The following is a 27,711-nucleotide window of genomic DNA, read 5'->3' as shown; positions in this document are numbered from 1 at the left end:
CGGAGAGGAAGAAAAAAAAACCAAACATGACATTTCTCTCCAAATGCGGCCGAAACGGTGCTGGAGTCACCGTTGAGCCAGGAGTTTCTGAGCTCAGTGCGGATGGGGGAGGAGGAGCTCCGCATCAGGACGGGTTCAGAGCCCAGGAAGTTCATGGAAGTGGCGGAGTATAAGTCATCATCTAAGAGACATGTTGGAGCAATAAAACACTTGTCATGATGAATGTACTCCCCCCCGTCCCCAAGTCTACTCACCAACCATGATGGAGGCGTAGCTTTGGAAGGGATCAAATGGACACTTCCCTTTGCCATCCTCACCAGGCTCCAGGGTCAGCTTCCCACCTGCATAGGACTCCAAGCACAACCACAATTCATCTATTTATTATTCAACAACTTCTTCTTCTTCTCCAGATTTCAGCCTATTCAGGAATCGCGGGTTTTCCCTCAACAAGTTCCAAAAAATCTCAGATTTCCCAGAATTCCAGGTTTTCCGGGGCAATTTTCCCATTCAAAATGAATTGGCCATTTTTCAAATTTCCACATTTTTCAACCGATTCAAACCATTTTACCATCAACATAGTCCACTGTCCAGGAAATTCAAACTACCCTTTTTTCCAAGTTAAAAAAAAAATACAGGATTTTCCAGAATTCCCGGTTTTCCCATTCAAAATGAATTGGACATTTTTCAAACTTCCACCATTTCCACATTTTTCAAGCAATTCAAACCATTTTACCATCAACACATTCCGTCATTCTGGAAATCAAAACTATCCTTTTTTTACCAAGTTAAAAAATGTCCCCAAAACCCCAATTTTTAGGGAAAATCCCATTCCAATCAATGGGATATTCTTTAAAGTTCCACAATTCCCACATTTTTCATCTGATTCAAACTGTTACGACTTCAAAAATATTCAGCTTGTTCAGGAATTGTGTGCTGTATTTCAACAATTAAAGTTTTTTTCCCCGGATTTCCCATAATTTCCGGTTTTCCCATTCAAAATGAATTGGCCATTTTTCAAACTTCCACCATTTACACATTTTTCAACCGATACAAACCATTTTACCAATCAACATAGTCAACTGTCCTGGAAATTCAAACTACCCTTTTTTCCCGAAAAAAAAAAAAAATACAAATACAGGATTTTCCAGAATTCCCGGTTTTCCCATTCAAAATGAATTGGACATTTTTCAAACTTCCACCATTTACACATTTTTCAACAGATTCAAACCATTTTACCATCAACATATTCCATCATTCTGGAAATTCAAACTATCCTTTTTTACCAAGTTAAAAAATGTCCCCAAAATCCCAATTTTTGGGGGAAAATCCCATTTAAATCAATGAGTCATTCTTAAAAGTTCCACAATTCCCACATTTTTCATTTGATTCAAACTGTTACAACTTCAAAAATATTCAGCTTGTTCAGGAATTGTGTGCTCTACTTCAACAATTATAAAAAAAATCCCGGATTTCCCATAATTTCCGGTTTTCCCATTCAAAATTAATTGGCCATTTTTCAAACTTCCACCATTTACACATTTTTCAACCGATTCAAACCATTTTACCCTCAATATAGTCCACTGTCCTGGAAATTCAAACTACCCTTTTTTTCCAAGTTAAAAAAAAAAAATACAGGATTTTCCAGAATTCCTGGTTTTCCCATTCAAAATGAATTGGCCATTTTTCGAACTTCCACCATTTCCACATTTTTCAACCGATTCGAACCATTTTACCATCAACACATTCCATCATTCTGGAAATTCAAACTATCCTTTTTTACCAAGTTAAAAAATGTCCCCAAAACCCAATTTTTAGGGAAAATCCCATTCCAATCAATGGGATATTCTTTAAAGTTCCACAATTCCCACATTTTTCATCTGATTCAAACTGTTACGACTTCAAAAATATTCAACTTGTTCAGGAATTGTGTGCTGTATTTCAACAATTAAATTTTTTTTTCCTAGATTTCCCATAATTTCCGATTTTCCCATTCAAAATGAATTGGCCATTTTTCAAACTTCCACCATTTACACATTTTTCAACTGATTCAAACCATTTTACCATCAACATAGTCCACTGTCCTGGAAATTCAAACTACCCTTTTTTCCCCCCCCCAAAAAAAAATACAAATACAAATACAGGATTTTCCAGAATTCCCGGTTTTCCCATTCAAAATGAATTGGCCATTTTTCGAACTTCCACCATTTACACATTTTTCAACTGATTCAAACCATTTTACCATCAACACATTCCATCATTCTGGAAATTCAAACTATCCTTTTTTACCAAGTTAAAAAATGTCCCCAAAATCCCAATTTTTAGGGAAAATCTAATTTAAATCAATGAGACATTCTTCAAAGTTCCACAATTCCCACATTTTTCATCTGATTCAAACTGTTACAACTTCAAAAATATTCAGCTTGTTCAGGAATTGTGTGCTCTACTTCAACAATTATAAAAAAAAATCCCGGATTTCCCATAATTTCCGGTTTTCCCATTCAAAATGAATTGGCCATTTTTCGAACTTCCACCATTTACACATTTTTCAACCAATTCAAACCATTTTACCATCAACATAGTCCACTGTCCTGGAAATTCAAACGATCCTTTTTCCAAGTTAAAAAAAAATTACAGGATTTTCTAGAATTCCCGGTTTTCTCATTCAAAATGAATTGGCCATTTTTCAAACTTCCACCATTTTCTATTTTTTTCAACCGATTCAAACAATTTTCCCATCAACACATTTCATCATTCTGGAAATTCAAACTATCCTTTTTTACCAAGTTAAAAAATGTCCCCAAAATCCCAATTTTTTGGGTAAAATCCCATTTAAATCAATGAGTCATTCTTCAAAGTTCCACAATTCCCACATTTTTCATCTGATTCAAACTGTTACGACTTTAAAAATATTCAGCTTGTTCAGGAATTGTGTGCTCTACTTCAACAATTATAAAAAAAATTCCCGGATTTCCCGTTAATTGCGGTTTTCCCATTCAAAATGAATTGACCATTTTTCAAACTTCCACCATTTCCACATTTTTCAACCGATTCAAACCATTTTACCATCAACATAGTCAACTGTCCTGGAAATTCAAACTACCCTTTTTTCCCAAGTTAAAAAAAAAATTACCGGATTTTCCAGAATTCCCGGTTTTCCCATTCAAAATGAATTGGACATTTTTCAAACTTCCACCATTTCCACATTTTTCAACAGATTCAAACGATTTTACCATCAACACATTTCATCATTCTGGAAATTCAAACTATCCTTTTTTACAAAGTTGAAAAATGTCCCAAAAATCCCAATTTTTGGGGGAAAATCTAATTTAAATCAATGAGTCATTCTTCAAAGTTCCCCAATTCCCACATTTTTCATCTGATTCAAACTGTTACAACTTTTAAAATATTCAGCTTGTTCAGGAATTGTGTGTTTTACTTAAACAATTGTAAAAACAATTCCCGGATTTCCCATAATTTCCGGTTTTGCCATTCAAAATTAATTGGCCATTTTTCAAACTTCAACCATTTCCACATTTTTCAACAGATTCAAACCGTTTTACTATCAACACATTCCATCATTCTGGAAATTCAAACTATGCTTTTTTACCAAGTTAAAACATTTCCCCAAAATCCCAATTTTTAGGGGAAATCCCATTCAAATTAATGAGACATTCTTCAAAGTTCCACAATTTCCACATTTTTCATCTGATTCAGACTGTTACATCTTCAAAAATATTCAGCTTGTTCAGGAATTGTGTGCTCTACTTCAACAATTATAAAAAAAAAAATCCCGGATTTCCCATAATTTCCGGTTTTCCCATTCAAAATTAATTGGCTATTTTTCAAACTTCCACCATTTACACATTTTTCAACCGATTCAAACCATTTTACCATCAACATAGTCCACTGTCCGGGAAATTCAAACTACCCTTTTTTCCAAGTTCAAAAAAAAAAATACAGGATTTTCCAGAATTCCTGGTTTTCCCATTCAAAATGAATTGGACATTTTTCAAATTTCCACCATTTTCTCATTTTTCAACCGATTCAAACAATTTTAGCATCAACACATTCCATTATTCTGGAAATTCAAACTATCCTTTTTTACCAAGCTAAAACATTTCCCCAAAATCCCAATTTTTTGGGGAAAATCCCATTTAAATCAATGAGACATTCTTCAAAGTTCCACAATCCCCACATTTTTCATCTGATTCAAACTGTTACAACTTTAAAAATATTCAGCTTGTTCAGGAATTGTGTACTTTACTTCAACAATTATAAAAAAAAATTCCCGGATTTCCCATTATTTCCGGTTTTCCCATTCAAAATTAATTGGATATTCAAACTACCCTTTTTCCAAGTTAAAAAAAAAATTACAGGATTTTCCGGAATTCCTGGTTTTCTAAAGCCCTATTTCCACCCTTTTTTCTGACGACGACTCCTCCCACATTTTTCAACCCACTTCAACCGTTCCACCGTCACACTCAAAATCAGGACAAAAACCAAGTTGGTTAAGGAACTGGAAACATTTTCGGTTTTCCCGAAATTCCAGGAATTTCTTAATTAAAAACTGTTACTAATTCAACATTTCTTAACCGATTTAAACAATTCTAAGACCAACAAATTCAGATCATTCATGCTCCAAATCATTTCCCAGAAAATCCAGATTTCCCCCAAATTCCAGTAAGTTCCCATTGAAATAAATGGGGCATTTTTCCAAGTTGCACAATTCCCAAATTTTACAACCTATTCAAAGCATTCCAACATTGAAATGATTCTTACATTCACACTACATTCTGTCAGCATTGGAGCATTCACACACAGCGGTTTAGCTCAGTTGGTAGAGTGGCCGTGCCAGCAACTTGAGGGTTGCAGGTTTGATTCCCACTTCCGCCATCCTAGTCAGTGCCATTGTGTCCTTGGGCAAGACACTTTACCCACCTGCTCCCAGTGCCACCCACACTGGTTTGAATGTAACTTAGATATTGGGTTTCACTATGTAAAGCGCTTTGAGTTACTAGAGAAAAAGCGCTATATAAATATAATTCACTTCCTTCAGGAATTGCCTCTTCTAGTTTGGACATTCATTCCTCCATTGGCTCACCATGTAACCGCACTCGGGATTATAGGCGTTGGTGCCACACACGTACATCCTGTCATCCGCCATCTTGTGCAATATCCGGATGTAGTTCTTGCACTCTGTCTGTTTTGAGAGGGAGAAAAAATGTCAGATTAGAGAGGGTTCCCATAACAGCAAAAATTAAAGCTGCAAGCAGCGATGGACGAGACCGACTTTTGCTGGTGTTTCCTGCCTTTACCCATTCAACATATTTTTACCTGCACATTACCTACCTTCCCTGCATCCTGGGGTCACACTGGTGCTTCTTTCTGTGACCCACACACTGTGGTGCTTCCTGCCATCACCCAGACAACATATCTTTACCTGCACATTACCTACCTTCTCTGTATCCTGGAGTCAAACTGGTGCCTCCTTCTTTCACCCAGTCAACATATCTTTACCTGCACTTTACCTACCTTCTCTGTATCCTGGAGTCAAACTGGTGCCGCCTCCTTTCACCCAGTCAACATATCTTTACCTGCACATTACCTACCTTCTCTATATCCTGGAGTCAAACTGGTGCCTCCTTCTTTCACCCAGTCAACATATCTTTACCTGCACATTACCTACCTTCTCTGTATCCTGGAGTCAAACTGGTGCCGCCTCCTTTCACCCAGTCAACATATCTTTACCTGCACTTTACCTACCTTCTCTGTATCCTGGAGTCAAACTGGTGCCTCCTTCTTTCACCCAGTCGACATATCTTTACCTGCACGTTACCTACCTTCTCTATATCCTGGAGTCAAACTGGTGCCTCCTTCTTTCACCCAGTCAACATATCTTTACCCGCAAATTACCTACCTTCTCTGTATCCTGGAGTCAAACTGGTGCCTCCTTCTTTCACCCAGTCAACATATCTTTACCCGCACAGTACCTACCTTCTCTGCATTGTGTGGTCACGCTGGTGCTTCCTGCATTCAAGCGGCCATCTTGAGACGGCAGCAGCGCAGTGTTTCTTTGAAGGCTCGTAAAATCAAAACCGGAGCAGTTAGAAAAACTCCTTGCGCAACTTTTAATCAGAAGGGCCAGGCTCGGGATCTTTCTGTGTGGAGTTTGCATGTTCTCCCCGTGAATGCGTGGGTTCCCTCCGGGTACTCCGGCTTCCTCCCACCTCCAAAGACATGCACCTGGGGATAGGTTGATTGGCAACACTAAATTGGCCCTAGTGTGTGAATGTGAGTGTGAATGTTGTCTGTCTATCTGTGTTGGCCCTGCGATGAGGTGGCGACTTGTCCAGGGTGTACCCCGCCTTCCGCCCGATTGTAGCTGAGATAGGCGCCAGCGCCCCCCGCGACCCCGAAAGGGAATAAGCGGTAGAAAATGGATGGATGGATGGTTCAATCCCTTTCCTGTGCGAGTTTGAAGCCGACACAACAAATGCGCTCAGAGGAGATGTTTGAAAAAAGGTGACGGGTTTTTACAAAACTTTTGTTTTGAGGGGGTAATTGCCAACTTCCTGTTGATTTTTGTTGAAGGGTGTCAATTAATGAAATGTAGGTCTAAGTGAGACCTACATAGAGTTTTTTGTTTCATGTCTCTACGACATTCCTACCGGAAGTAACAGGCAGTTTTGTCTGTGTTTTCTTCCCAAGAGCAGTTTTGTCAGTGTTTTATCCCTAGGGGGCGCTAGACATGATTTTGAGTTTGTTTTGTTTTGTCGCAATTTTCACCAGTCCTGATGTGTGTGTCCAGTTTGGTGAGTTTTGAAGCATTTTAAGTGGGTGAAATTAGAGCTTAAAAAGGGAAAATCGAAATTTTTTAGGAAACTTTTGTTTTGAAGGGGTAATTGCCAACTTCCTGTTGATTTTTGCTGAAGCATGTCAATTAATGAAATGTAGGTCTAAGTGAGACCTACATAGAGGTTTTTGTTTAATGTCCCTACAACATTCCTACCGGAAGTTACAAGCAGTTTTGGCTGTGTTTTCTTCCCAAGAGCAGTTTTGTCAGTGTTTTATTCCTAGGGGGCGCTAGAGCGCAATATTGAGTTTTGGCGTTTGTTTTTTTTAATTATATCGCAATTTTCACCAGTCCTTATGTGTGTGTCAAGTTTGGTGAGTTTTGAAGCATTTTAAGGGGGTCAAATTACAGCTCAAAGAGGCAAAAATGACATTTTTTAGGAAACTTTTGTTTTGAAGGGGTTTTTGCCAACTTCCTGTAGATTTTTGCTGAAGGATGTAAGTGTATGAAATCTAGGTCCAAGTGAGACCTACATAGAGGGTTATGTTTCATGTCTCTACGACATTCCTACCGGAAGTTACAAGCAGTTTTGGCTGTGTTTTCTTCCCAAGAGCAGTTGTGTCAGTGTTTTATTCCTAGGGGGCGCTAGAGCGCAATATTGAGTTTTTTGTTTTTGTTTTTTTTATTAGATTGCAATTTTCACCAGTCCTGATGTGTGTGTCAAGTTTGGTGAGTTTTGAAGCATGTTTAAGGGGGTCAAATTACAGCTCAAAGACGCAAAAATTACATTTTTTTTTAGGAAACTTTTGTTTTGAAGGGGTTTTTGCCAACTTCCTGTAGATTTTTGCTGAAGGATGTAAGTGTATGAAAATGTAGGTCGAAGTCAGACCTACATAGAGGGTTATGTTTCATGTGTCTACGACATTCTTAACGGAAGTTACAAGCAGCTTTATCTGTGTTTTTTCCTAGGGGGCGCTAGAGCGCACCTTTGAGTTTTGGGGTTAGGTTTTTTTTATTAGATGGCAATTTTCGCCAGTCCTGATGTGTGTGTTTAATTTGGTGAGTTTTGAAGCATGTTAAGGGGGTCAAATTACAGCCCAAAGAGGCAAAAATGACATTTTTTAGGAGACTTTTATTTTGAAGGGGTAATTGTCAAACTTCCTGTTGATTTTTGCAGAAGGATGTCAATTGCTTAAATATAGGTCTAAGTGAGACCTACATAGAGGTTTTTGTTTCATGTCTCTACGACATTCCTACCGGAAGTTACAAGCAGTTTTGGCTGTGTTTTCTTCCCAAGAGCAGTTGTGTCTGTGTTTTATTCCTAGTGGGCGCTAGAGCGCAATATTGAGTTTTTTTTTTTTTTTTAATTAGATTGCAATTTTCACCAGTCCTGATGTGTGTGTCAAGTTTGGTGAGTTTTGAAGCATGTTAAGGGGGTCAAATTACAGCTCAAAGAGGCAAAAATTACATTATTAAGGAAACTTTTGTTTTGAAGGGGTTTTTGCCAACTTCCTGTAGATTTTTGCTGAAGGATGTAAGTGTATGAAATCTAGGTCTAAGTGAGACCTACATAGAGGGCTATGTTTCATGTCTCTACGACATTCCTAACGGAAGTTACAAGCAGTCTGTGTTTTTTTTTTCCTAGGGGGCGCTAGCGTGCATTTTTCATTTTTGGGGTTTGGTTTTTTTATTAGATGGCAATTTTCGCCAGTCCTGATGTGTGTGTTTAATTTGGTGAGTTTTGAAGTGTGTTAAGGGGGTCAAATTACAGCTCAAAGAGGCGGCGGTATAATAATAATAATAAAACCTTAGAAATACAATAGGGTCCTCTGTCCCAAAGCGTCATTCGGTCCCCAAAAAAATAAATAAAAATACTCACCTCGGGTTCTTTTCCTTTACCCTGACAGTCGGCCTTTTGCTGTTGTGTCACCTCCCATTTGACCTTCAATGAGAGGAAAATATTCTCAGTGATGAGTTACTTTATAAATGACAGTGGAAGTGATCGATCTATATTTATATACATATTTCATAACATTGTAGATTGTCACATCAAAACTATGAGTTATGTACTGAACCAAAAAAAATATGCGAAATAACTGAAAACATGTTTTATATTCTATTTCCTTCAAAATAGCCGTCCATTGCTCTGTTTACTGCTTTGCACACTCTTGGCATTCTCTTCATGAGCTTCAAGATTTTGTTACCTGAAATGGTTTTCACTTCACAGGTGTCATAGTTTTGATGCCTTCAGTGACAATCTACAATGTAAATCAATCAATCAATGTTTATTTATATAGCCCTAAATCACAAGTGTCTCAAAGGGCTGCACAAACCACAAAGAAATCCTCGGTACAGAGCCCACATAAGGGCAAGGAAAAACTAACACCCAGTGGGACAGTGACAAAGATGACTATGAGAAACCTTGGAGAGGACCGCATATGAATAGTTATGAAAATAAAGAAAACGCATTGAAATAGCTTTCCGAGACTCTTATTTTGTTAGGACGGGCAGGATAGAGCAGCACTTTTATTGTGAAGACAGGAACTGTGCAGTCAGTCTTTAGGCTTTTGACCGGAGGTACGGTTGAAATCCATCCATCTTCTTCCGCTTATCCGAGGTCGGGTCGCGGGGGCAGCAGCCTAAGCAAGGGAAACCCAGACTTCCCTCTCCCCAGCCACTTCGTCTAGCTCATCCCGGGGGATCCCGAGGCGTTCCCAGGCCAGCCGGGAGACATAGTCTTCCCAACGTGTCCTGGGTCTTCCCTGTGGCCTTAAACACCTCCCTTGGGAGGCATTCGTCTTGTTCACGAGTGAGGGAAGAGTGGATCGTGAGATCGACAGGCGGATCGGTGCGGCATCTTCAGTACGGTTGAAATAAAAAAATAAAAAATTTGCCTTCCTGTCGGTCGTTTTTTCTTAATAATGATCTAGCTGCCGTGAATGTCAATCAAGTGACGAAAATGACGTCTCGGTGAAGATTGATGATGGCTCATATCTAGGTGTATTTTTCCAATGCCTGGCTGGCGATGGACCGACACGCCCCCCCCCCCGCCATCCACGAGCGAGCCGGGTGTGTTTATTCTCCAAGTCGGGACTAATAAAGACTCCTGTGAGAATCTGGAGAAATGTTGAAAACCAACATTGAATGCCCATGACATTCGATCCCTCAGGCGGTACCGCGTTAAAAACGGACATCAGTGTGTAAAGGATATCACCACACAGGCTCAGGAAGACTTCAGAAAACCACTGTCAGTAACTACAGTCGGTCGCTACATCTGTAAGTGCAAGTTAAAAACTCTACTATGCAAAGCCAAAGCCATTTATCAACAACACCCGGAAACGCCGCCCGCTTCTCTGTGGCCCGAGCTCATCTAAGATGGACTCGTGCAAAGTGGATGATAAGAAAACCAAATTTATGGTTTTTGGTGGTGCAAGGACAAATTGTGAAGCAAAATTAAAGTTAAATCAAGTGGAAATTGATAGAGTATATGTTCTGTGTTAAAAAAAAAATAATAATCACTTATTCTTCTCTTCTTTGATACTTTACATCAGTTTTGGATGACACCACCCATTTAGGTATCGCTCCGATACTAAAATGTACCTGATAGTCTGGAAAATACGGCACTAATTCAGTGTTAATATTTGAGTGGGCCCCGGGGCCTTCTGTAGTGTGAAGGTTGAGCCCTGAGGATAAAAAGGCTAATAAGGCCATGAGAAAAGAAGTAGTAACCACGTGTTTGTTCATAGAACACAATAAGATTGTCGTGATGTGAAAAAAGCCGGTGAAGATAACCTTATCTCTTGTTCTCAAACCTTTTCTTTCTTCTCAAACCTGCATGTCAATGTCCTGAACCATAAAAAAAAATCAGTGGTGTGGAATTTACGAGGTAGGGCTGGCAAACCATTTACGACAGGGGTCACCAGCCTTTTTGAAAGCAAGAGCTACTTCTTGGGTACTGATTAATGCCAAGGGCTACCAGTTTGATACACACTTATATAAATTGCCAGAAATAGCCAATTTGCTCAATTTACCTTTAATAAATAAATCTATATATATAAAAAATTGGTATTTCTGTCTGTCATTCCGTCGTACATTTTTTTTCCTTTTACAGGTTTTTTGTAGAGAATAAATGATGAAAAAAACACTTAATTGAACGGTTTAAAAGAGGAGAAAACGGGGAAAAAAGGAAAATTAAATTTTGAAACATAGTTTATCTTCAATTTCGACTCTTTAAAATTCAAAATTCAACCGAAAAAAAGAAGAGAAAAACTAGCTAAATCGAATCTTTTTGAAAAAATTAAAAAAATAATTCATGGAACATCATTAGTCATTTTTCCTGATTAAGATTAATTTTTAGAATTTTGATGACATGTTTTAAATAGGTTAAAATCCAATCTGCACTTTTTTAGAATATATAACAAATTGGACCAAGCTATATTTCTAACGAAGACAAATCTTTTAGATTATCCATCCATCCATCCATTTCCTACCGCTTATTCCCTTTCGGGGTCGCGGGGGGCCAGGCTGGCGCCTACTCAGCTCCAATCGGGCGGAAGGCGGGGTACACCCTGGACAAGTCGCCACCTCATCGCAGTCTTTTAGATTATCCAGAGCAAAAATTTAAAATAAATTCAAAAGACTTTGAAATAAGATTTTAATTTGATTCTAAAGATTTGCCAGAATTTTTTTTTCTAATTTTAATCATTGTAAGTTTGAAAAAATCCATCCATCCATCCATTTCCTACCGCTTTCACAAATATTCTTTGTCGAAAAAACAGAAGCTAAAATAAAAAAATAAATTAAAATGTATTTATTATTCTTTACAATAAAAAAAATAAATTTACTTGAACAATGTGGCCCTGCGATGAGGTGGCGGCTTGTCCAGGGTGTACCCCGCCTTCCGTCCGATTGTAGCTGAGATAGGCGCCAGCGCCCCCCGCGACCCCAAAAGGGAATAAGCGGTTGTAAATGGATGGATGGATACTTGAACAATGATTTAAATTGTCAGGAAAGAAGAGGAAGGAATTTAAAAGGTAAAAAGGTATATGTGTTTAAAAATCCTAAAATCATTTTTAAGGTTGTATTTTTTCTCTAAAATTGTCTTTCTGAAAGTTATAAGAAGCAAAGTTAAAAAAATAAATGAATTTATTTAAACAAGTGAAGACCAAGTCTTTCAAATATTTTCTTGGATTTTCAAATTCTATTTGAGTTTTGTCTCTCTTAGAATTAAAAATGTCCAGCAAAGCCAGACCAGCTTGCTAGTGAATAAATGCAATTTAAAAATTTAGGCAGCTCACTGGTAAGTGCTGCTATTTGAGCTATTTTTTAGAACAGGCCAGCGGGCGACTTATCTGGTCCTTATGGGCGACCGCGTTGGTGACCCCTGGTTTACGAGAGCGGCGGCGGCGTGCGTTGTTCTCACCGAGGCTTGCTTCTTGGAGATGTCGGAGAGGTTGAGAGCGTAGACCGCCTCCCTGGCGCCCAGAAACAGCAGGCCCAGGTCTTCTCGCAGCAACATGGTGGTGTAGTTGGACACACCCTCCTCATGGAAGATGTGCGCACTCTCACCTTTGGGAAACACACATGGGGGGGGGGGGGGGGGGGGGGACTCTGTGACTCTGTGACACATTTCAGACCTCGGCGATTCATCGATATTTTCTACGCCGCAACAGCTGGAGTTTGAGGTCGTCGATGTGGTGTCATCAGCAAACTTAAAAAAAAAAAGTAAATTCAAGATTATAAGCCGCAATTTTTTTTTTCCCATACACTTTGACTCATGCGGCTTATATAATGGTGCGGCTAATTTATGGGATATTTTTTCCGCTGACGACCATAATACAAAAAAAAAAACTGAAAACAAGCAAACACACTGACAAAGTGCTACGGCGACATTTTTTTGTGCTTTCAACCGGAACTATAAGTGTCGTTCGCTCTTCTAGCCATCCACAGCGTTCCTACTCGTATGGGCCCTTCACTCATCACTCCAAGCGACGTTTGTAAGTTTTACAATGTAACTAAAACAATTCATATACACTAAAACCTTCCCATGTGAGATGTCTGTAGCTGTGTTTACATGTATATTTGTAAACGCTATCGTAATCAAGCGAGCATCGTTAGCATTAGCTAATATGCATACACATATAAACAAATATATGTATATATATATAGACACACATATATAAATATATTTTGTGTATATATATAAATAGAAAAATCTATACATATAAATATATATATATATAAATACATATATGTATATATATATACATACAGTATATATAAATACATATATATACATATATATGTGTGTATATATATATAAATACATATATATACATATATATGTGTATATATATGTATATATATATATATATATATATATATATATATCACCAAAAATGATTCCCGGGCGCGGCCACCGCTGCTGCTCACTGCTCCCCTCACTCAATCAATCAATGTTTATTTATATAGCCCCAAATCACAAATGTCTCAAAGGACTGTACAAACCATTACTACTACGACATATATATACATAGATATATATATATATATATATATATGTATATATATATATATATATATATATATATATATATACATATATACATATATATATATATATACACACATATATATGTGTGTATATATATATATACATACACACATATATATATGTGTATATATATCTATATATATATATATATATATATATATATATATATATATATATATATATATATATATATATATATAACATTGTGTTCTTTACAAGTGTATGTAAACTTTTGACCACGACTATAAAATTACATTCATGTTAAAATTGCCTTACTCGGTGGCCTAGTGGTTAGATTGTCCGCCCTGAGATGGGTAGGTTGTGAGTTCAAACCCCGGCCGAGTCATAACTAACACTGTAAAAATGGGACCCATCACCTCCCTGCTTGGTTGGAATTGGGGGTTAAATCACCAAAAATGATCCCCGGGCGCGGCCACCGCTGCTGCTCACTGCTCTCCTCACTCAATCAATCAATGTTTATTTATATAGCCCCAAATCACAAATGTCTCAAAGGACTGCACAAACCATTACGACTACAACATCCTCGGAAGAACCCACAAAAGGGCAAGGAAAACTCACACCCAGTGGGCAGGGAGAATTCACATCCAGTGGGACACCAGTGACAATGCTGACTATGAGAAACCTTGGAGAGGACCTCAGATGTGGGCTACCCCCCCCCCCCCTCTAGGGGACCGAAAGCAATGGATGTCGAGCGGGTCTAACATGATACTGTGAAAGTTCAATCCATAGTGGCTCCAACACAGCCGCGAGAGTTCAGTTCAAAGCGGATCCAAGACAGCAGCGAGAGTCCCATCCACAGGAAACCATCTAAAGCAGAGGCGGATCAGCAGCGTAGAGATGTCCCCAACCCATACACAGGCGAGCGGTCCATCCTGGGTCCCGACGAGCGGTCCATCCTGGGTCTCGACTCTGGACAGCCAGTACTTCATCCATGGTCATCGGACCGGACCCCCTCCACATGGGAGGGGGGGACATAGGAGAAAGAAAAGAAGCGGCAGATCAACTGGTCTAAAAAGGAGGTCTATTTAAAGGCTAGAGTATACGGATGAGTTTTAAGGTGAGACTTAAATGCTTCTACTGAGGTGGCATCTCGAACTGTTACCGGGAGGGCATTCCAGAGTACTGGAGCCCGAACGGAAAACGCTCTATAGCCCGCAGACATTTTTTGGGCTCTAGGAATCACTAATAAGCCGGAGTCTTTTGAACGCAGATTTCTTGCCGGGACATATGGTACAATACAATCGGCAAGATAGGTTGGAGCTAGACCGTGTAGTATTTTATACGTAAGTAGTAAAACCTTAAAGTCACATCTTAAGTGCACAGGAAGCCAGTGCAGGTGAGCCAGTACAGGCGTAATATGATCAAACTTTCTTGTTCTTGTCAAAAGTCTAGCAGCCGCATTTTGTACCAACTGTAATCTTTTAATGCTAGACATGGGGAGACCCGAAAATAATTCGTTACAGTAATCGAGACGAGGCGTAACAAACGCATGGATAATGATCTCGGCGTCTTTAGTGGACAAAATGGAGCGAATTTTAGCGATATTACAGAGATGAAAGAAGGCCGTTTTAGTAACGCTTTTAATGTGTGACTCAAAGGAGAGAGTTGGGTCAAAGATAATACCCAGATTTTTTACCGAGTCACCTTGTTTAATTATTTGGTTGTCAAATGTTAAAGTCTATTTAAAGGCTAGAGTATACGGATGAGTTTTAAGGTGAGACTTAAATGCTTTTACTGAGGTAGCATCTCGAACTGTTACCGGGAGGGCGTTCCGGAGTCATCAAGGGTGATGGGTCAAATGCAGAAAATAATTTTGCCACACCGTGTGTGTGTGTGTGTGTGTGTGTGTGTGTGTGTGTGTGTGTGTGTGTGTGTGTGTGTGTGTGTGTGTGTGTGTGTGTGTGTGTGACAATCAATGGTACTTTCAAATGACTTATTTTTTTTTAAATTGCTAAACTAAAAAAAAACTGTTGACATCGTCATGATGGGGTATTGTGTGTAGAATTTTGAGGACCAAAAATAAACGTATTCCAGAGTTGTAATGTGGAAAAAGTGGATTTTGCTTGTTTTGGGTGTATTTCGCCATGGTAACAAGACTCACTGTGATAGGGCACAGATCTGCGGGGAACGCAGTCCAGCGTTGAGTCCTGGTCCAGCATAAAGGCCAGCGGTAAGAGGCAAAAACTGCTGATGCAGACTAGAGGATGCACGGCCATCTTTGTTGTCGGGGGCGATTTAGGCTGCGTTGTTTACGTCATCTGTGGCTCGACGGCTGCTGAAGGGGCCCCTTTAGCGGGCCGGCTCGGCAGGCGGTCCATGGTGAGACGGATGGCACACACCCCGGGCGGGCTGAAAGAGGCAAAGATGTACGAGCGTCAAAATCTACTCAGATGTACAGCAAAAGAAGAGCTTGAAAGGAAGAAAGAGGCGAGCTAAAGTCAGTGCGGCGGTAATTCTGTCAGAGGCATAGTGATGGTAATGCGGGCCCGTGAAAAGCCTCCAGCAGGGTGCAGGGGTGTCAAGTCCTGCTCTCCTGCAGCACAATGAAGGAGGTACAATAACCCAGCCGGGGCTTGGCAGACACGGCAAGGGAAGAGTTTGCCACGCCACTTTTGCAACCCGGGTTTCACACGTTGTCTTTCTTGCCACTCCAGTGCACAACATGCAGCCATCAGCCGTGTTGTTTCTGCTGCCGGCGTACTGGCGTCCCTCCTGAGAGGTGTGTCGACGGGCTGCGGCACGTCGGAGAATGTAGTCCCGATAAGACCGTCCACATTTTTCACTCAGAGTGCACACGGACACGTTGGTGCACCGACTCCACTGACAATGTCCCCGAAAACATGCCTTTTTCCCTCCTCTAAAACCAAATGAGCAATAATATTCTGAACATGTGCATTCAACTAAAAAAATGGTTTGATATTAATAAGTTATCATCCATCCATCCATTTTCTACCGCTTATTCGCTTTTGGGGTCGCTGGCGCCTATCTCAGCTACAATAGGGCGGAAGGTGGGGTACACCCTGGACAAGTCGCCACCTCATCGCAGGGCCAACACGGATAGACAGACAACATTCACACTCACATTCACACACTAGGGCCAATTTAGTGTTGCCAATCAACCTATCCCCAGGTGCATGTCTTTGGAAGTGGGGGGGCCTATCTCCAGGTGCATGTCTTTGGAGGTGGGAGGGGCCTATCTCCAGGTGCATGTCTTTGGAGGTGGGAGGGGCCTATCCCCAGGTGCATGTCTTTGGAAGTGGGAGGGGCCTATCCCCAGGTGCATGTCTTTGGAAGTGGGAGGAAGCCGGAGTACCCGGAGGGAACCCACGCAGTCACGGGGGAGAACATGCAAACTCCACACAGAAAGATCCCGAGCCTGGATTTGAACCCAGGACTGCAGGAGCTTCGTACTGTGAGGCGGACGCACTAACCCCTCTGCCACCGTGAAGCCCCGCCTCTAAATCCAAATGAGCAATAATATTGTGAACATGTGCATTAAATCGACTTGTAAAGTGGCGCAAAAAGTAGAAGTAAACACTAAAAGGAGGACGCATTCAGTTGTTTTAATTTATAATGATGGACCGCTCGCCTGTATCGATTGGGGACATCTCTACGCTGCTGACCCGCCTCCGCTTGAGATGGTTTCCTGTGGACGGGACTCTTGCTGCTGTCTTGGATCCGCTTTGAACTGAACTCTCGCGGCTGTGTTGGAGCCACTATGGATTGAACTTTCACAGTATCATGTTAGACCCGCTCGACATCCATTGCTTTCGGTCCCCTAGAAGGGGGGGGTTGCCCACATCTGAGGTCCTCTCCAAGGTTTCTCATAGTCAGCATTGTCACTGGCGTCCCACTGGATGTGAATTCTCCCTGCCCACTGGGTGTGAGTTTTCCTTGCCCTTTTGTGGGTTCTTCCGAGGATGTTGTAGTCGTAATGATTTGTGCAGTCCTTTGAGACATTTGTGATTTGGGGCTATATAAATAAACATTGATTGATTGATTGATTGAATGCTAACTGGTCAGCATCACCAAGAGTATGCATGAAATAAATATGAAATATGTATTGAATATAGGGATGCACCGAAATGAGAATTTGTGGCCGAAGCCGAATAATGAATGCAGTTTTTCACCATTTTTTTTATATTGCATAAATAGGCCTAGAACAGGGGTGCCCACACTTTTTCTGCAGGCGAGCTACTTTTCAATTGACCAACTCGAGGGGATCTACCTCATTTATATATATCATTTATATTTATTTATTTATGAAAGAGACATTTTTTGTAAACAAGTTAAATGTGTTTAATGATAATACAAGCATGTGTAACACATATAGATGTCTTTCTTTCACAAAGACAAGAATATAAGTTGGTGTATTACCTGATTCTGATGACTTGCATTGATTGGAATCAGACAGTAATGATGATAACGCCCACATTTTCAAATGGAGGAGAAAAAAAAGTTGTCCTTTCTGTACAATACCACATGAAAGTGGTTGGTTTTTGGCATCTAATTCATCCAGCTTCCATACACTTTACAAGAAAAACATTGGCGGCAAATTCCGTAGCTTGCTTGATTGACATTCACGGCACCCGAGGGTCTTGTGAGATGACGCTGGCTGCTGCAAGATCATTATTATGAAAAAATGACAGAGAGGAAGGCGAGAAACACTTTTTATTTCAACAGACTTTCGCGCCGTCCCTTCCGTCAAAACTCTAAAGGCCGACTGCACATTTCCTATCTTCACAATAAAAGCCCTGCTTCATGCTGCCTGCGCTAACAAAAAAGGAGTCTCAGAAAGCTGGCGTGCACAAGTGATGTGCACGCCAGCTTTCTGAGGGATCGCTTGTGCACGCCAGTTTTCCCAGACTCTGTATTTAGTTAGCGCAGGCAGCATGAAGCAGGGCTTTTATTGTGAAGACAGGAAATGTGCAGTCGGCCTTTAGAGTTTTGACGGAAGGTACGGCGCGAGAGTCTGTTGAAATAAAAAGTGTTTCTCGCCTTCCTCTCGGTCATATTTTCATAATAATGATCTTGCAGCAGCCAGCGTCATCTCACAAGACCCTCCGGTACCGTGAATGTCATTTAAGTGACGTCTTGGTGAAGATTGATGATCACTCATTTTTAGGTCTATTTTTTTTTAAAGCCTGGCTGGAGATCGACTGACACACCCCCCGCGGTCGACTGGGAGCTCGCGATCGACGTAATGGGCACCCCTGCTCTACATAAATGTTTAGACATGTTTTTCAAATCAAGTAATTTTTTATTGAATATTGACATTTTTTTAATATTCCAGTGTCCTTTGCTTTTCAAAAAAAGCACAACGTTTTTCATTTATATTAGGCCTTCAAACAAAACATGCATTCCCAAAAAAATAAAGTGCATTAAAGTGGATAAACCAACAACAAATGAATTATGGTCCTTTTAGCAAAAATCTGCTCAGCCACAGTAGATATGCTAATAATGTAAACAGAAGGCTCAAGTAAAACTCAATAAAGTGTGTGCTTGTAACCTCATACACTTATACAAGTACACAACATATCCCAGCGTCACTGTACGTTGGTTGATTGCGTCACCGCGTCAAAAAATTGCGTCACACGCCACTATTCGGCCTTGTTCTTAACTCATTCCACCGAAGGCCGAATGTGGCTTTTTTTTGCCATATTCGGCCAAATATATTCGGTTACCGATTAATCGGTGCATCCCTAATTGAATATATACCGTATGTCCATGCTGAGATGTGCATTCACGCTGTGGGAATTCTGCGAGGAGAGCTTTCATAATAATACTACTGCTCATGTTTGAATAAATGCTTAGAGCAGGGGCGTCCAAACTTTTCTGAATGGGCGTGGCCGCAATGGGCTTAAAACTGTGGCTGGGGGCCAAAAGCAGACTGCATGTATATGTATATGTATATATATATATGTATATGTATGTGTATATATATATGTATATATATATGTATATGTATATGTATATGTATATGTATATGTATATATATATTAGGAATGCACCGAATAATCGGTAACCAAATATATTCGGCCGAATATGGCAAAAAAAGCCACATTCGGCCTTCGGTGGAATGAATGAATGAATGAATGGTTTATTTTGAGCCAAACAAGAGAATGACATAAAATACAAAAGAAATAAATAGATACATTATTTTTACACCTACATTGAAAACATTACATGTGACTAATCTTTTGTAGATGTCAAGATTGGCTCAAAAGGGAGTGGGAAGAAGTAAACTTATTAAGTCCCATCCCTATACATATACTATATATATATATATACAATATATAATACAATAATATATATATATATAATTCAATTCAGTGGTTGCTGCTATATATTGTCTATATAAAATACATTTAAATTCACACACACTTACATATATACATATGTACACACACATATGTACACAACACACACATATATACACACACACATATATACAATTTATATATATATATATATACATATATATATATATATATAATAGGGGTGGGCAAATTAATGCGTTAATTACGAGTTAATTCATCAATCTATTAACGCCGACAATTATTTTATCGCACATTTGCGTAGGTTGTTTACATGCTTTTATTTTGTTAACGCCTTTTCTAAACAAGATGGCGTCGCCCGGCGTGGAGGGGCTCTTGGTAAAGATGGAACATTTGGCAAAAATACCGGACAATTCTGCAAATTTCATGGCTGGCTTACAGCGTGGTCACTCCGGGATCACTTACGACCGCCAGACAATTCTGGATGTGGATAGATCGGGCCGTTTTGGACTGAATGAGGTGTGCTAGCTAGTATGGGAATACTTTGCCAGCTACATCCAGCGGCCTGTGAAGCAGCGGAGTATATGTGTTGTCTGTCTATTTATGAATAATGCAGATGAGGAGTGTTGGCTGAGTTCTTAACGTTTACTTTCAGAGCGTGCATATCACAACATACAAGATGGCGTCATGGCGACACACAACCGCGCATGCTCGTCACTCCTGTTGCATGCTGGGTAGGGTAGTTCTTTTTTTCCCTGGCTCATAACATCACAATATAGTACCATGTATATGATGCGTTCAGTTTATCAAAGCACCAAGCAAACAATCGGAAAATTCCCATCATATCAATTCCTAGATATGGTCATAATTATTTTAAGTGCACTACGCAGAATAAACACAACATTATTAATATTGCTACTACGGATAATTTGATCAAATATTCCCTAAAACAGCCCACTACCTATAATATAGGTTTTTTTAAACATAAGATCCCTGATAAAAAAAAATGTTTCTGCTGTTACCTCAGAAATTGCCTGTTCAGATGTTATGATTGTGGCTCAGAGATTTGTATGTAGATTATATTTATTTTCCATAACAAACAGGATGACTTAAATACCCTGGCAGTGGCAATAAGCTTAAATGTTTGTGTTTACATTTTTTGAGTTGATTTTCATCAAATATGCTATTTAACTGCTATTGTTTAACAAGGACTGATTTAAATTGTGTTTGCACAACAAATGTTTTGGCGCTTTTGTTCATGTGGGAGAATATTCCAATAAAGGTGCACTACACACTACTTTTGAATTCATTATTGGGCTTTGCGTATACAATGCAGTTAATCGCGATTAGTCAGAGAAATGGTGCGATTAACTTTGATTAAAATGTTTAATCGTTGCCCAGCCCTAATATATATATATATATATATGCACACACATACATACATATACACACATAATCACATACATACACAAATGCGTATACCCAAAATACACACATATCCATCACACACACACACACGAGTTAAGAACAAGGCTGAATAGTGGCGTGTGACGCAATTTTTTGACGCAATGACGCAATCAACCAACGTGCAGTGACGTTGGGATAAGTTTTGTGTACCTGTATAAGTGTATGAGGTTACAAGCACACACTTAATTGAGATTTAGTGGGGCCTCTGTTTACATTATTAGCCTGTTGTGTAGGCTACCTGTATAAGTGTATGAGGTTACAAGCACACACTTAATTGAGATTTACTTGAGCCTTCTGTTTACATTATTAGCATATCTACTTTTGCCAAAAGGACAATAATTCATTTGTTGTCGGTTTATCCACTTCAATGCACTTTGTTTTGTTTTTTTTGGAATGCATGTTTTGTTTGAAGGCCTAATATAAATGAAAAACTTTGTGCTTTTTTTTGAAAAGCAAAGGCTACTGGAATATTAAAAAAAATGTCAATATTCAATAAAAAATGACTTTATTTGAAAAACGTGTAAATATTTATTCTAGGCTATTTATGCAATATTAAATAATTGTGAAAAACTGCATTCTTTATTCGGTATTTGGTATTCGGCCTTCGGCCAAGCGTTTAAATTTTATTCGGCTTCGGCCACAAATTTTCATTTCGGTGCATCCCTAATATATATATATATATATATATATATATATATATATAGATATAAAGTCAGGAAAAAACATAGAGGCTTTATCATCCCTTCAAGCCTGTTTCGCAGGTTTCCCTGTATACTGTATATGCATGGTACATTACATGGGGGCGTGGCCAATGTTACACAGTAGTGCTTTGCTTCTGTGATGAGACCAGTTGGTTGCTATATGACAGGGGTTTGGAACCTTTTTGGCTGAGAGAGCCATGAAAGCCAAATATTTCAAAATGTATTTCCGTGAGAGCCATATCATATTTTTTAACACTGAATACAACTAAATGCGTGCATTTTTAAGTAAGACCAACATTTTTAGAGTATAATAAGTCTCTTATTCTTTTTAGGGTCCAAGGACCCTATTGAAACTGCTGTTTTATTATTATTCCGCACATACGCGCTGTAATTTGACCCCCTTAATATGCTTCAAAACTCACCAAATTTGACACACACGTCGGTATAGCAAACTTTCCCAACTTAATAAGCAACCAATCGCCCAAAATGAAAATTGCACTCTAGCGCCCCCTAGGAAAAAATTACAGACAAAACTGCATGTAACTTCTGTTAGGAATGTCATAGCGACATGAAACAAAAACTCCTATGTAGGTCTGACTTAGACCCAATTTTCATACACTCACTTCTTTCGGCAAAAATCTACAGGAAGTTGGCAAAAACCCCTTCAAAATAAAATTTTCGCAAAAAATGCCATTTTTGCCTCTTTGCGCTGTAATTTGACCCCTTTAAAATGCTTCAAAAGTCACCAAACTTGGCGCACACATAAGGACTGCCGAATATTGCGATCTAATGAAAAAACCAAAACTCAAAACTCAAAATTGCGCTCTAGCGCTATTTTTTAATAAAACACTGAAAAAACTGCTCCTAGGAAGAAAACACAGACAAAACTGCTTGTAACTTCCAGTAAGAATGTCGGAGAGACGTGAAACAAAAACCTCTATGTAGGTCTCGCTTAGACCTACATTTCATAGATTGACAACCCCCAACAAAAATCTACAGGAAGTTTGCAATCCCTCCTTCAAAACAAAAGTTTTGTAAAAAACGGTCACCTTTCTTCAAACATTATCTCCTCTGAGTGCGTTTGTTGTTTTGGCTTCAAACTCGCACAGGAGAGAGATTGAACCCTTCGGATTAAAAGTATAGAACAGAGATTTGATAAGTTTTCAGGTTTTGATTTTACGCGCCTTCAAAGAACCCCTGTGCAAAGTCTCCTAAAAAATGTCATTTTTGCCTCTTTGAGCTGTTATTTGACGCCCTTAAAATGCTTCAAAACTCACCAAACTTGACACACACATCAGGTCTGGCAAAAATTGCGATCTGCTGAAAAAACCTAACCTCAAAACTCAAAATTGCGCTCTACCGCCCCCCTAGGAATACAACACGGACAAACTGCTCCTAGGAACAAAACACAGACAAAACTGCTTGTAACTTCCGGTAGGAATGTCAGAGAGACATGAAACAAAAAAACACTATGTAGGTCTCACTTAGACCTACAATTTAATAATTAACATACTTTAGCAAAACTCAACAGGAAGTTTGATATTTTCACTTCAATACAACAACTGCATTACTTTCACAATGCATTAGATTCTCAAAATAGTGGCTCCAAGGCGTCTTCTAACGCTTATCCCGCCGTGGGTCTCGGGGGCAGCAGCCAAAGGCGGACCCGACCAACGCTGCTTGCAGCTTTAATAATAACATTGTTATTCTGAAGCTAACCAATAATAAATAAAATGTCATGTCTGTTGATCATGTTTTTGTTTGGCCATGTGCTGTTTGTCCTTTGGACTCCTTAAGTTCCTGTTTTTTTCCACTCCCTTGTCTGGTTTCCTTGGTGACTCATTTTGTCCACCTGTCTCGGGTGGACAAAATGCTCGCTCACCTGCTTCCCGAGCCCTACTGTGTAACAGTGGCCACACCCCCATGCAATGTACCATGCATATATACAGGGAAACCTGCGAAACAGGCTTGAAGGGATGATAACTTCAAGGTGGCAGAGGGGTCAGTGCGTCTGCCTCACAATACAAAGGTCCTGCAGTCCTGGGTTCAATCCCAGGCTTGGGATCTTTCTGTGTGGAGTTTGCATGTTCTCCCCGTGAATGCCTGGGTTCCCTGCGGGTACTCCGGCTTCCTCCCACCTCCAAAGACATGCACCTGGGGATAGGCCCCTCCCACCTCCAAATAAATGCACCTGGGGATAGGCCCCTCCCACCTCCAAAGACATGCACCTGGGGATAGGTTGATTGGCAACACTAAATGGGCCCTAGTGTGTGAATGTGAGTGTGAATGTTGTCTGTCTATCAGTTGGCCCTGCGATGAGGAGGTGACTTGTCCAGGGTGTACTCCGCCTTCCGCCCGATTGTAGCTGAGATGGGCGCCAGCGCACCCCGTGACCCCAAAAGGGGAATAGGCAGTAGAGAATGGATGGATGGACCCCCAGAATCGAATCGTGGGACACCTAAAGATTCAAAAACGATATTTTTCCGATCCAAAACGATTCTGTGTGTGTGTATATATATATATATATATATATATATATATATTAGGTGTGTAACGATATGTGTACGGGTGTACCAAACGAGTTTCCAGACGGACATATTAAGTAGCGTAATCAATACTCAAAATGCCGGACATTTAAGGCATTTAAGAAACTCCACCCGGACAGCCCTGCAAAAGAGGACATGTCCGGTGAAAAGAGGACGTATGGTCAGTCTATCCTAGCCCGGTCGCTGCTAGCAAAAAAAGACATGTCCGGTGCTAGCAGCGACCGGGCTAGGATTGACTGACCATACATCCTCTTTTCCCGGGATATATCCTCCTTTGCGGGGCTGTCAGGGTGGAGTTTTTTTAAATGCCTCAAATGTCTGGCATTTTGAGTTATGGTTGCGTGTATTAACAATGTACGTTCAGGGTTAAGAAGGGGTTAAAATCAAAACAATGCAGCTGCTCCCTCACGCAGCTGCAGTCTTCGTGAAGGAGGGGCAGAGACAGAGAGAGCGAGAGAGTTATGATAAACACGAGGCTCTGCTTTTTATCCATAGATTTATCAGATTTTATTTTTTATTTTCTATAGCCGGGGTGTCAAAAGTGTGCCCCGGAGGCCATTTGCAGCCCACTGCTAATGTTTTAAAGGCCCACGGCACATTCTAAAAATACTATTAAAATAAACAAAAACATAACAAAAGTGAAATAAAAAAGTTTAAAGGTTAAATGTAATTTAGAAAAAATTGCAATGTTGACTCATAAAACAAAGCTGGTTTGTTTTCCTTCAAACTGTCATTGCTCAAAACATAATATTGAATCAAAATCAATGTTATTATGAATTATTGACCTATCCAAGGTTGCGATTACTTCACATCATATATTCCGCCAAGGAAAAATATTTTTGGTGGAAGATTTTGCAAGTTAATAAATAAATAACCAAAACATTTTTATTTTGAACCAAACCGTGACCTCTGAACCGAGGTACATACTGAAGCGAAATTTTTGTGTACTGTTACACCCCTAATATATATATATAAGAAAACAAAATATATATATATATATATACATTTTATTTATACATATATATACACACAGATATATATATAAATATATATATTTTCTTCTATTCTTATTTACATGTGTAAACAATTTTTTTTTTTTCCTTTTAAATCAATGTATATATATATATATATACTTAGGTCTACTACACTACTGTATTTTAATGTTGTCATTATGGTGGTACTTAATGAATACTTAGGTCTACTACACTACTGTACTTAATGTTGTCATTATGGTGGTACTTAATGAATACTTAGGTCTACTACACTACTGTATTTAATGTTGTCATTATGGTACTTAATGAATACTTCGGTCTACTACACTACTGTATTTAATGTTGTCATTATGGTGGAACTTAATGAATACTTAGGCCTATTACACTACTGTATTTAATGTGGGTCATTATGGTGGTACTTAATGAATACTTAGGTCTACTACACTACTGTATTTAATGTTGTCATTATGGTGGTACTTAATGAATACCTAGCTCTACTACACTACTGTATTTAATGTTGTCATTATGGTGGTACTTAATGAATACTTAGGTCTACTACACTACTGTATTTAATGTTGTCATTATGGTGGTACTTAATGAATACCTAGATCTACTACACTACTGTATTTAATGTTGTCATTATGGTGGTACTTAATGAATACTTAGGTCTACTACAGTACTGTATTTAATGTCATCATGGTGGTACTTAATGAATACTTAGGTCTACTACACTACTGTATTTAATGTAATTATGGTGGTACTTAATACTTAGGTCTACTACTCTACTGTATTTAATGTAATTATGGTGGTACTTAATGAATACTTAGGTCTACTATTCTACTGTATTTAATGTTGTCACTATGGTGACACTTAGACACTCGTTTTTTGAGGTTATTCAATGTTGAAAGACTACATCCATGAGGTTAATAGTATTTATAGTTGGCGAGTTGCAGCTGACTTATGTCCAGAAATAGACAAGAAGGCATTAATGACGTCATCACTTACCTGCACCTCCACACGCCCAACAACAACAACACCAACACCAACTGCTTCCATTGAAGAAAAAACAAACAAAAAGAAGAATATTCCCTCGGCGCCTGTTCCAACTTTGTTTACGTCACAAACTAACAGGTTCGAGTCCGAATTGGCAGCAAACTTGAAGCCGCCCGGAAGTCCAGGAAACACAACAATAGCGATTGCGCGCGCAAAGCGATTCGAGGCCGGGCTATTTCCTGCTTCTCCTGACTATTCCCTCATTAATCCTTGTTGTGTGCGCGACCACGTCCTTTAATCTCCCGGCGTGGAAAAAAAAAAAGAAAAGCGCTTGAAGAGCCGGAAAGTTGCGCGGTGTGGAGTCTTCTTGTGAGGCGGTGCAAGGTGCTCACCTCGCTAATCCCCACACACACTCTCCACTTCCACAACTACTACTACTACTACTACACACCCACGCTACTACTGCGTGTGTGTGTGTGTGTGTGTGTGTGTGTGTGTGTGGAGGACAGTTCCGTGACCTTCGTGTTTGGGCACTACCCCACCTTTCTGACACGACGTGCCCGTACAGGCGTGGGAGTGTTTCGTTGGCGAACGAGTCGAGTCTTTTGAACGGCTCTTTTGACGTCATCGAAGAAAACCGGGTTGATCCCAGTTGTGAGCGGAGAGTCAACTTTTCTGACACGACGGGAGTGTTTATGTACCACACGTGTGGCGTTGGCGAAGGAGTCGAGTCTTTTGAACAGCTCTTTTGACGTCAACGACGAGAACCGGGTTGATCCCTGTTGTGAGTGGAGAGTCAACTTTTCTGACACGACGGGAGTGTTTATGTACGACACGTGCCGTGGCGAACGAGTCGAGTCTTTTGAAATCATTGACGAGAACCAGGTTGATCCCAGTTGTGAGCAGAGAGTCAACTTTTTTGACACGACGGGAGTGTTTCTGTGCGGCACATGTGCCATGGCGAACGATTTATGTCTTTTGAACGGCTCTTTTGAAGTCATCGACGAGAACCAAGTTGATCCCAGTTGTGAGCGGACAGTCAACTTTTCTGACACGACGGGAGTGTTTTTGTACCACACATGTGCCGTTGGCGAACGATTTGAGTCTTTTGAACAGCTCTTTTAGGTCAGAGAGTCAACTTTTCTGACACGACGTGCCCGTACAGGCATGGGAGTGTTTCTGTAACCACACGTGTGCCGTTGGCGAATGGTTTTGAGTCTTTTGAACGGCTCTTTTTCGTCAACGACGACAACTGAGTTGATCCCAGTTGTGAGCGAATAGTTAACTTTTCTGACACAACACGCCCGTACAGGCGTGAGCCGGTTTCTATACCACATGTGTGCCGTTGGCGAACGAGTCGAGTCTTT

At 39.8% G+C, this 27,711-nt stretch overlaps 1 protein-coding gene across 1 annotated transcript in view; it reads right to left on the bottom strand.

Annotated features, from left to right (window-relative positions):
- Window positions 1–26,904, bottom strand: part of sema4e (semaphorin 4e) — a 53,324-nt gene extending 26,420 nt beyond the window's left edge. The window contains exons 1-7 of the mRNA XM_061919755.1: window positions 26,357–26,904; window positions 15,469–15,716; window positions 12,216–12,361; window positions 8,673–8,735; window positions 5,102–5,200; window positions 255–351; window positions 71–181 (exon numbers count right to left, since the gene is read on the bottom strand). Of these exons, the coding sequence (XP_061775739.1) occupies window positions 71–181; window positions 255–351; window positions 5,102–5,200; window positions 8,673–8,735; window positions 12,216–12,361; window positions 15,469–15,583 (631 nt within the window). The 5' untranslated portion in view covers window positions 15,584–15,716; window positions 26,357–26,904. The remainder of the gene's footprint in view (window positions 1–70; window positions 182–254; window positions 352–5,101; window positions 5,201–8,672; window positions 8,736–12,215; window positions 12,362–15,468; window positions 15,717–26,356) is intronic.
- Window positions 26,905–27,711: the final 807 nt, after the last annotated feature.

The sequence above is a fragment of the Nerophis ophidion genome, linkage group LG14, assembly GCF_033978795.1.
Source record: "Nerophis ophidion isolate RoL-2023_Sa linkage group LG14, RoL_Noph_v1.0, whole genome shotgun sequence".
In the NCBI taxonomy this organism is placed as follows: Eukaryota; Metazoa; Chordata; class Actinopteri; order Syngnathiformes; family Syngnathidae; genus Nerophis; species Nerophis ophidion.
Note: the sequence above shows the minus strand (reverse complement) of the source record. Positions and strands in the feature narration are given on the sequence as shown.